This window comes from Phragmites australis, chromosome 20 (genome assembly GCF_958298935.1).
Source record: "Phragmites australis chromosome 20, lpPhrAust1.1, whole genome shotgun sequence".
NCBI lineage: Eukaryota > Viridiplantae > Streptophyta > Magnoliopsida > Poales > Poaceae > Phragmites > Phragmites australis.
Genome location: NC_084940.1, coordinates 233,855 through 244,955, shown reverse-complemented (window position 1 = coordinate 244,955; position 11,101 = coordinate 233,855). Strand labels below are relative to the sequence as shown.

The window sequence follows — 11,101 nt, the reverse complement described above, 5'->3', positions numbered from 1 at the left end:
TTGAGAATATCTTACTTCCCTTACGTACGTATATGCAACACACAAATGAATTATATTGAAAGATAGGCTATGTGAGAAGGGTTTCCTTTTTGTCCCCTTCTTTTTCACAAGTCAGCATAACATGGCGACATGTACTGATTCTAGACTGCTTTATGTCTTGGAATAATGGTATACCTTTTCCACTTCTGGAAATAACTATACCTGCTAGCACATAACCGGATCATATAGTAATTTTTTTTTTTTTGGAAAGAAGTTACACATCGTCTGTAGCTAGCTAGATAGCTATATGCATGTCTAGTTTCATCAACACAGATTAATCCTGAGTGACGACATGCACAATATATGATCGATTCTTTAGTGGAGAATAAATGGAGTAGTGGTCAGGAAACCATGAACTATATATATAGGCAACAACATAAAACCGCTAAAGTTTCTTTCTTTCTTTTTTGTTGGAGAATCACTTTGATATATCTCTAGCACTTGATGCATGTTGTGCGCATATAGCACTCGATCAAAGCTACCTGCCTAGATAGCTTATAGATCTTTCAACATGAATCTGACCTATATACATGTATTGATGCCGGCCGTAACAACAGGCACTACCATAATAAATGACCGATTATCACCGTCGGTATGCACTTGCCCTTGGCAATATACCTAAAGATCGAGAAATAGACTAAATCTAGCTAGCAGGATCGCTCCATCTCCGTAATCACTCTCAACTCTGAAGAAGTGAGACGGAAGCAACGGAAATTAGGGACCCCTTCATCCAGCCATAAGAAAATGCAGTAAAGAATAATTGAAATTGCGCGCGCGAGAAATAATAGGAAATAATAACAAAGAAAAGTCAATTGTAGGCAGGGCCTTGTCTGACGTGGACAGGGATTCATGGACGAAACCAGCAAGGGCACATGCCGCCGCTCAAATTCTTAATTTTTTAATAGATTTTAGTAGACTTAAGTTTTTTTTAAGTTGTGAAGACTCGATCACTAATAAGCCCGCTCAATGTTTAGGCTATACATAGATTTGTTTGAGAAACCAAGTTAAAATATATCTTTGTTTATATGTGACGAGTGATCGATAAGATTGTCGATTTTGTTTGTCGAGTTTCGGATTGTCTAGGTTATGCAGAGGGTCCGTACTTTTGTTCAGATAGTCCGAAGATTTAGAGTTTACTGAGATTTACAAAGTGTCCACATATTTTTACAGAGTGTTCGCTTTTTTCTTTGGAGAGTCCACAGTTGAGCAGAATTTGAATTTTGATTGGAATGTGCTTTGAGTTTATTTGAGTTTTCAATTGAACATTTTGATTATAGACTAACTGTAGATGGAGTTAGAGATATGTATTTACTTGTTTCATGGTGTGCAGGTAATAGATGCAACTTAGCGGTCGATGACGGGTGATCAGGGGTAAGTTAGGTGCTTGGTGCTGGATGATTAAAGAGGTCGAGCGGAGTCAAAGGTGATCCTAATAGTACACGTGGGGGTCAAGCAAAGTATGAAAGATGAATGAAGATAGCACGTTAACAAAGTCAAGCGAAAGATATGCTGGTGCAAGTGACAAGGCGGCTCGAGGGATCGGAAACAGGAGATACTTACCGGCGGTCAGGATCGCAAGATGGAGGATACGTATCAACATCGGAGTGGTTGCTTGAGGCAAAGCAAGTGGCGACTAATCACGCTTTGAAAAGCGTGCTAAGGTTTGGCGGTTTGATTTCAAAACACCGAAATGACTAGAGAGTTTATGGGGGATCTTTAGATTTTCTTTGCAAGTTTCAGCCTTTTATAGGGGATAAGTTATGGATTGGATCACTGTAGAACCATGTTCAATTTTAATCAAGAGACTCACTTTTCGATCGATGTTCTGCTAAAACTCTGGACTCTTCTCTCATTTCTCCGGACTCTCCGAATTTTCTGGGTTGATTCTGAGTTTTCGTTGCTCGTTTGTTTTGCTCTTTATTGTGATTAACTTATAAAGATGCGTTAAATAATTAAATAAGAGAAAATTATTTATTTTAAAAAAAATTTATTGAGACACCTATTTATCCCTCTAATAGTCTCTGGATCCTACGTGAAGCTAGCCAGCGAGCCCCTGGGTCAACGGGCGTTGTTCAAATGCAATGTACAAACATGTATTACATGTACCCGATGCCAATAACCAACAATCTGATTGTAGCTAATTGAGCTAAATAGTAAGTAGAGAAAGCACATTAATATGAGTGCTGCAGCAGCTGAAGCAGAGCAGAGCAGAGCAGAGCAGGGGAGAAGAGAACAGGGGAGCAAAAGCAACACAAGAGACAGCGAGTGGAGGGCTCGTGCGTTGCATCCTCCGGCCGCCCATGCATTCCCACCGCCTCTTCCCGCAATATAAATACCCCCCTCCCCCCATTCATCCGCACTGCCCAAGAGATCTATCGATTCGAGCCTAGCTAATTGCTACCTTGCTACTCTACTGTATTGATCCATCGCATCCATGGCAATTCTCGACCTCCACCTGCCCGTCACGAAACCTCCTCCTCCTCCTCACGCGGAAGCTCATCCGCAGCAGCAGCAATGCCTCCGTCAAGCCAAGCCCAGCGACGACGACGACGACGACGACGACGAGCGCGTGCTGCTCAAGGGCGTGCGCCACCTGTGCGAGCGCGGCACCATTACGAGGCTGCCCGCCCGCTACGTCCTCCAACCCTCCGACCGCCCAGCAGCAGCAGCAGCAGCTTCGTCCCTCCCAGACACTAACCTCACCAGCCTCCCCGTCATCGACCTCGCCCGCCTCCGCTCTCCCGCAGAGCGCGGCGCCGCCCTGGCCGAGCTGGACGCGGCCTGCAGGGACTACGGCTTCTTCCAGATCGTCAACCACGGCGTGGACGAGGACACCGTGCGGAGGATGCTGGACGTGGCGCGCCGCTTCTTCGAGCTACCCTTCGCGGACCGCGCGCGCTACATGTCCTCCGACATCCGCTGCCCGGTGCGCTACGGCACCAGCTTCAACCAGCTCAACGACGGCGTCCTCTGCTGGCGGGACTTCCTCAAGCTCGTCTGCAACAACCTCGCCGACGTCGCCCCGTCGTGGCCAGACGCGCCCCTCGACCTCAGGTACGTACGTAATCATGCATCACTTCAGTTAGCTTTTTAATCGATCGATCGATGGATCAATTCAATACGTGCAATGCAATCTCAGTGCACCAATGGCGTGCGGGTTGTGTTGGCCGCAATCCTTATTTATTTTCCTCACTTTCACTGTCCACATGATAATTGATGTCGTCCTGTTATGCATATGCATATCAATATAGGAAAGCGAGATTATTAAACATACTGTCCTTCAACTTCAAATTCTTTTTGAATTTTAGTTGATTTAGATATTTTTGGTGAAATTGCAAAGGCCCGCCGCCCCTGCGTTGAGTAGAGCAGAGCAGAGCAGAGCAGAGGACATATCTCTCTCTCTCTCTCTCTCTCTCTACTAAAGGCAGCCAGGATGTGCTCCCTCCTTGCCTCATCAATCAACATCCGTCCATCCATCGACTTGTACCTTTGCGGCTGCCGCAAAATAAATAATAAAAATCTGCGCAGCCTTTGCAGCTACCAATGCAAGCGTATGCGTATCGATCCCTTCCATGACCATGGATACGCATCCCATTCCCTCCACGACAAAGACAGAAGAGCTGCATGCATGCGAGTACCTTTAAATTGTTTGAGCCACTGATATGCATGCATCCATTTTTTTTAGAACGAATTAAGATACACGTTCGTATATATAATCCTAGCTAGTCTCCAATATATACACGTACGTCGACCATTACTTATGCACACCTCCTCCTAGTGTTTTAGACGCCTGAAAAAAAATCAGAATCCTTCAGTCACTCGACGGTGGGAACACGCATAGGAGAAGAAAAATATCAGACGGACAGGTATTTCCAATTATATTTCGCTTTCAGCAGCTCTCATCATATCTCGTAGAATAGTTGTGGGCTGGGCAGCATCCCAGACAATGCATGGGGGCCCCTCGACAGTTGAGTCATCAGATCGATCGTTTAATTCAAGATGCATGCATGCGTACAAGATTAAACCTAGGAGTATGAGCGAGATTCATGCATGCATGAACCACCTGAAGACTGAATACGTACATACATTGATGCATGCATTCAGGGAGGTGGTGTCGTCGTACGCGCGGGCGAGCCAGCGGCTGTTCAAGGAGCTCATGGAGGCGGTGCTCCGGGCGCTGGGCATCCGCCATGAAGGAGGCGAGGCCATCTTGAACGATTGCGACGCCGGGTCGCAGATGCTGATCGTCAACTGCTTCCCTGCGTGCCCGGAGCCGGATCTGACGCTGGGGATGCCGCCCCACTCCGACTACGGCTTCCTCACCATCCTCCTCCAGGATCAGGTGAACGGCCTCGAGGTCAGGCACGCCGACAGGTGGGTCCTCGTCGACCCCCTGCCCGGATGCCTCGTCGTCAACATCGGAGACCACTTGGAGGTATGTAGACAATATTATTGCAAGTTTCAGTTCCAGGAATACCAATTTCTATTCTTTCATATATATATACCTGCCTGCCTTGTGTGCAGATCTATGTATCTGATGATGATCTCATGCATGCCTTGTGTGCAGATCTACAGCAACGGTCGTTACAAGAGCGTGCTTCACCGGGTGCGCGTGAACTCGGCTCGGTCGCGCATCTCGGTGGCGTCGCTGCACAGCCTGCCGCCGGAGAGGGTGATCGGGCCGGCGGCGGAGCTGGTGAACGAGGAGAAGAACCCACGGAGGTACATGGACACGGACTTCGCCACCTTCCTCGACTTCCTGGCCTCCGCCGAGGGCAAGCACAAGTCCTTCCTCCAGTCCAGGAGGATCCATCATCCTCAACGTCTATCAACCTAGCTAGCAGCTGCAGATCGATCCCATCCGTCCATCCACGCGTTCACTCTCGGCAATCTCTCTCTCTCTCTCTATATATTGCTAGGGAGGGAAAAGTCAACACGTACGGTTGATCGAGCTCACTGGTCAAACGGGCAGCCGTTGGATGGAACCCCAACCGTGGGTTGGTGCTTGCATCGATCATTTGCATATGAGTCCGTTTGGTTGTCAGCATCGCAGTAATCTGGCTCATATTAGTGAGTCAGGTTTATTTGAGTCTAGCGCAGCTTCATTTTGTTTCGTCGGTTGCACTTGCTTAGGCGTCTGGTTGAGAGGAGATTATATTTAGCTGTCCGTATAAGTATATATTGAAATGAAAAAGTAAGTGTTAATATAAAGTTTATTTTGCATAAATACACTCTGTAGTACTTAATTTATCGTATTATATCTTAATCTAATTTGAAATATACTAATATAATTTAATACTCACTAATCATATGCTAATACCATCATTAGTTAATCGCATATCTCCATACCGTGAGTCTGACTCTTTCTGTGTTTCCACATTGTCAGGCTGAGAAGCCATTTTTAATCCCGTGAGCTAAGACTAGAAGTGCATATAAGTAACCAAACAGTTTCTCCATGTATCTCACAAACCAAATCAAACTAGACCATATATAGATAATCAAACTCACCCTAATTGTATGTAGCTCATTGAAGCTAAGCTATACATGTATGTTGAAAGCTCAAAATTATGAATTCAGAGAAATATTTTATCTATGCATTCGTGTTGTGTCAAAGCTAAAACCAATAAAACAAGTCTAGTTAGAGATTCTTATACTGCAATTAATGCATGCAAGTGCATCCATGTTTTTTGATGACTCTGCTCGTTGTGCCGTGCGTGCAAGCGGCCTATAGATAACAGACCCATACATGTGTGGTACGTATACCCTACGTCCAGTACACATATAGAACAAGCTTTAAAAAGCTAAGGAAGCCTCAATTAGTTGCTACAAATACAAGGACTCCGTTAGTTCAGAAATAGTAGACGTATTTTATTGTAAAAGTTAAATTTCATATACTTTAACTAATATTTAATTAAATTATACGAATATCTAGTGTCTAAAAATTATACAATTAGATTCATAATTTAAAATAATTTTATACTATATAGATTTTGTAGCTATAAATGATATATTTGTGAGAAAAATTTAGTTAAAATCTAATTTTAAATACTAAATCTAAAATCGGATGGAAGAAGTAGTAGAGTACAGGCAGCAGGCTACAACACTAGCTGGGCGCTAGGCGGACATGTAGTTGGAGACGGCCTTGTCGCCATCTTCCCCAGCTCGCGGGACAGTCCGTGAGAAGACGCAATTGCACGGTCGTGTCGTGTCGTGTCGTGGACGACAGGATAAGAGCAGAGCAGAGCAGCCTTCAAATCTATCTCGCCTGCTAGCTGCAATGCACTTCAAATCTACTTTAACTCCTGCTGCTTCTCTTGGTCAATGCACTTTTGATTTTACTGTTTAAATTTTGGCTAACCATATTTCTTAAAATATCTAGTTAAGTAAAGTGCAACCAACATCAATAGATTTAGTGTACTTTGAACATGTTAGACACTTACAGTTGTTTTTATATGCATTTGCTAAAAGTTAGTGCTCAAAGTTACAATAAGAAAGTCAAAAGCGACAATTTCTAAGTACTGGATGAGTACGAAGGAGCAGAGTATACACCACTAGCTTTACTGGTATATCGTGTGCTGCAGAATTAAAATAAGGGGACACATTCACAGCTCTATTTGGTTACGATTTTGGTACTCCATGTGATTATTATATAACATCAGATGCAGGAAACACTTGTCAGTTCCTGGCCCAGAAACAAATTGCATGCGTTCCCTAACATATATTTTTTAAGAAATGCAGCAAGTTACTTCTGTAGATAGATAAGAGCAAAGCTAACACCTTAGGTAGCATGACCGTATTAACATTGTTAATTATGCTTCGATGTATGGGGGCAAAGCTAACACCTTAGGTAGCCACAGAATTGAGGCCGAGAACGATAGCAATGATTTGATTACTATAGCTTGCATTTGCTCAACTACGGCATTTTACTTACACAAAGACTAACCGTAAATCTCTAATTACATGAAATTAGTTGGGTTTTGCAGCCAGGACAATGCTGTTTTGACCTTTGTGCCTTTGTCAGAGGCAAAAAAAGAAAAGAAAATCAGTCCCACCCCATCAGCATGTTGGTGACTCCATCCACAATCTGCCTCCGCAGTGAAGAAGAGAGCTCATGCTCCTCACCAAAGTGCACTCTGTAGACTTCCCACTCCCTATCTTCCACGACATGCCTCCCAATCTCTGCCTACAAACATCACAATGATCCATCAGTTGCTAACTGCAGATGCTTCAGCAAATATTCATATGTGCTTGTTATTCCTAAACATGCCCAAGTATGAACAGTAACATACCAAGAATATTCGCTTATGAAGATTCTTGAGAGCAAGGGTGATATCGTAGAACACCAGAGGCCTGCCCTTGCCAGACACCTCAACAGGGTTTGCGACCAGCAGCTCCGTGTCAGGACCCCGGTTCACCCATGCCACTCGCAGTGGTCGATATAGCTCCATCCTCAGGAGCGAACACAGCGCTCTTTGCTTTTGCTGATCAAGGATCTTCTTCCCATCTGATTGCACCACGAATAAATCTACCTCGCAGCTACCATTTTGTCTGGCATAGAATCGCCCATACGAAATCTGGCAGGAAAGAAATTCCACTGCTTCATATTCGAAAAGAAAATTATATGGTAGGCTAGATTTAGGCTTCTACTAATTGTTAATACCTGAATGTTGCAGTCCTTGAGTGTCCTCATGATGTCATATAGGAGGCCCTTATGGTCACCACACTGAATCTGAATAAGAGTGTGGACAGAGCTAAGAGAGTTGTCCATTGTCACAGATATGGTACTACCATTACACCTTGCGCCGCTGGCTTGCTCCTCTATAACATCTGTGCTAAACATCTGTTCCATGACAGCAGGCGTCAACGAAGCAGAAGGTTGGAGGCAAGAACACATGTCATCACTGGCAGGATCTATTTTGCAACTTGTCAAGGAGTCGCCTAAGACACTCTCAAGTTTGTCATAAGCTTCTTCCCTTCTGCTCTTTGTGTGCAGAAGCTCCCTGAAATCATTCCAGATGCCTCAAGTTATCACTTGCACCATGAATTTGTTCATTTCCCTTCCAATATAAATCACAAAATGGGTGCTAGTGGTATAAGCTATGATAGAAAAAGAATGAATCGACAACTCTTAATCTGTGTACACTTTCGTCATATTATCCCAGAGTAATAATTTCTCAACTAAAGAAAATAAAAAATCATTATAAGGCACCGAAAAGGATGTGTTAAGAGATGAGGAACACACCTAACATCTGTGATGAAGAAAAGGTCCAGCACACTTCCATCAGGCGTGGTGGAGACCTTCACCCTCCGGATCGTGAGCTCTAGCTCGCACAACACGCGTGTCACATCTGTGAAACACAGAATTCCCAGAAAGAAGGTCCAAATTAGGCCTTTTCTACATGTATCTGCAATGAAAACTCCTTTTCAGGACTATCTGTCCTTGGTAACATTCAATATCAAAATCACTAGATATTATTGCAAAATTAAAACTGAAGAAAAAAGAGTTCCTACAAATACATGTGCATCCCGACCGTTGTGACTCTGAACTGTTTATTCAATAATCAAATGGCAAAAAACATAAACACTATTGAAAGGGGAACATTTTCCCCACTCCAGTAATGCAGGACATCACTTTTGGTGAAACCTCATCATCACAAGAACAATCGGGTAGGATACTGAATTAGGCTATTGAGGAAGGATGTCAATACCATGCAAGAGGCCCATCCGGTCGTAGCAATAAAGCTTGAGCAAGAAGACGCGAGGCACAACATCATCCTGGAGGCAAGCAGCTGCGAGGTAGGCGGTGTCGAAGCAAAATGGCGCCGTGACGGGGCAGAGCTCAGATAACCTGTTCTTGAGAAGGTGCCATGCCATGGGTCGGCCCCGCCTTGGCACCACCCACAACACGATGTAGCACCACTTCCCATCCGTGCTCATGTCTGCGAGACAAGATAGACTACAGCTTCAGGGAATTATAGCTCCAGTTCTGGAAAAAGAGTAACAAACGCAACCGAGGTCGATTTTTTTATGCAAATACGACTAAAGAACGATTCTTTTTCACCGAAACAGTATGTAGCATGGAACTGGAAGCGAGCATATCAAAGTTCTGCCATTGAGGTAGAAACGAACATAAAGAAAAAAAAATTGTGATGAAGAAATGAACAGCAACGAAATTAGGGTTTTAAAAATTGGAATTTTGAACATTTGGATAATGATTGAGCACTAACCCTTGAGTTCGACAAAAAATAGAGCACTAACGCAATCAAGGAGAGGAGGGGAGGGGAGTGTATGTACGAGTACGATGAGGTGGTCAAAATTAAATAGTAAGGGGGCGGACGGACCTCCCTTGACGATGTTGAGGCCGAAGAGGAGGACGACCCGGCAGAGGTCGCAGCCGAGGCCCGTCTTGTCGGGGCAGCTAACCGTGACGACGGTGGGCTCGCCGGCGACGTCGGCGTGCCGGATTTGCACCACCTCGTCGCTCGGTATCCCCATCGATCTTGTCTGTGTAACCTCTTGCGCTGCTTGCAGTCCTGAATAGCCGAAAAAGAGATGGCAGCAATCTTTGTGGGGGGCGCCTCACTCCCGCCCTAGGAGCAGAGAAGAGATTCTTTAATTTCTGGTCAGTAGCAAGAACAAATTGGAATTGCTCCCCGCGTGGATGTGTAGATTATCGAGAGGAAGCAGAAAGTAAAGCTTGATGCTGCTTCGAAAGGGAAGATGGGACGAAAGGATCCCTCCTCTCCTGACCTCCGGTTGTTGGGCTGCCGCGGGGACAGTCCGGAAGGAAACGAGATGAGGAATCTTGGCGAATAGATTCCCTTACCAGAGCCGAGCACAGAGAAGAGAAATCGGAGCCCTTCCTCTGGGGAGAGGGAAAAAACACAGACAAATTTGGGGGAAGAAACTATTATAGAAACAAGTATAAAGTGACGTGTGAGTGGGAACCGGCTCCTCTTGACTTTGGAGACGAAAGTTACAAATGTACAATAAGATGAACAGTATTATGTGAGAGAATGAGCAGTTGTCTGCAATATTTTACTGCAGCACAATACTGTTCACAAGGCACTGTACTAATTTTACTGTAGCGAGCTTATTGTAGTAATATTGTAGCATGATGTGGCGATGAATCCTGCCCATCTGTTTAGATTCAAGGGCTGAGGGAGGGAGAAAGTTATAGATATTATAGCTCCGTGACTTCTCTCGTTAAAGTTAGAGGAGCTAGTTTCGTACGAGAGAGTATGTTAATTGCTACTATAGCATGTTAGGATTGGTTGGTCGGTTTTGTGCATGAGACATGCAACTTTTTTGGAAAAGAAATTTGTTCCCACTTTTTACATTGTGATATACATACATATTATTATTTATTATATTATTTTAGCCTATAGCTGAAAGGTGGAATAAATAAAAATAAATTCATAGACTATGTAACTTATTACTAAACCATCACATATTTTTAGTGAAAAAGTTCATAGCCACCACTTCTCTATTTATTCCTCCTTCTGTAACCATCTCTAAAATTTTAGCCAATATATATCTTAACAAGTGTTTGCATGAATGATATTATTGTTTTTTTTTGTCAAAGATAATAGAAAAATCAAATAGCCCAACATATAGCTGCTAAACCCACTAAAATTATTTTATTTTTTGCTTACCCCTATGTTACCTAGTCATCCACACATCATATGGCTGGTGAGGTTTGTTTATATCTAAAGTGATTTGGAACAATTTTCCGTATTGATTTGGCAAAGTGACAATAAAAAAAGATGTATAGTAATGTTGGTGGACTTAAGAAAGAGAGAGAAAGTGGAGTAAACGAGTGAGCTCTAGTGCTTATCCCCTTGAGGTCTCATATATATAGTAGTGAGGAGAGGGGTTAATCCCCTCTTACTATTGGTGGGATATCAAAATTATAAAATGTGATATTGTACATGGTTAGGTCGATTATGCATATGAGACTCTTCCCAAGTTGTTAGCCTATTCCATTCTCTCTACACTAGCCTCCTAAGTGTTTGGACCATTCTACTAGCATATTTTTTTATTGAGGTTGTAAAAACTGCAT

At 43.7% G+C, this 11,101-nt stretch overlaps 2 protein-coding genes across 3 annotated transcripts; one reads left to right on the top strand and one right to left on the bottom strand.

Annotated features, from left to right (window-relative positions):
* The first annotated feature begins 2,333 nt into the window (after positions 1 to 2,333).
* LOC133901249 (probable 2-oxoglutarate-dependent dioxygenase SLC1) lies at positions 2,334 to 5,610 on the top strand. The gene is made up of 3 exons (XM_062342547.1): positions 2,334 to 3,093; positions 4,144 to 4,474; positions 4,607 to 5,610. The coding sequence occupies exons 1-3, from the start codon at positions 2,474 to 2,476 to the stop codon at positions 4,874 to 4,876; spliced, it is 1,221 nt and encodes a 406-aa protein (XP_062198531.1). The 5' UTR covers positions 2,334 to 2,473; the 3' UTR covers positions 4,877 to 5,610.
* Positions 5,611 to 6,912: 1,302 nt separating this feature from the next.
* On the bottom strand, positions 6,913 to 9,994 carry LOC133902104 (ACT domain-containing protein ACR10). Of its 2 annotated transcripts, none has more exons than XM_062343687.1 (6): positions 9,381 to 9,994; positions 8,748 to 8,978; positions 8,282 to 8,444; positions 7,700 to 8,039; positions 7,329 to 7,613; positions 6,913 to 7,222 (listed from the first exon to the last, which is right to left on the bottom strand). In XM_062343687.1, exons 1-6 carry the CDS (start codon positions 9,532 to 9,534, stop codon positions 7,082 to 7,084), a joined length of 1,314 nt encoding a protein of 437 aa, XP_062199671.1. In that variant the 5' UTR covers positions 9,535 to 9,994; the 3' UTR covers positions 6,913 to 7,081. The 2 variants fall into 2 exon arrangements, with proteins under 2 accessions (XP_062199671.1, XP_062199672.1); XM_062343688.1 differs by having other exon boundaries at positions 8,282 to 8,387; positions 9,381 to 9,993.
* Positions 9,995 to 11,101: the final 1,107 nt, after the last annotated feature.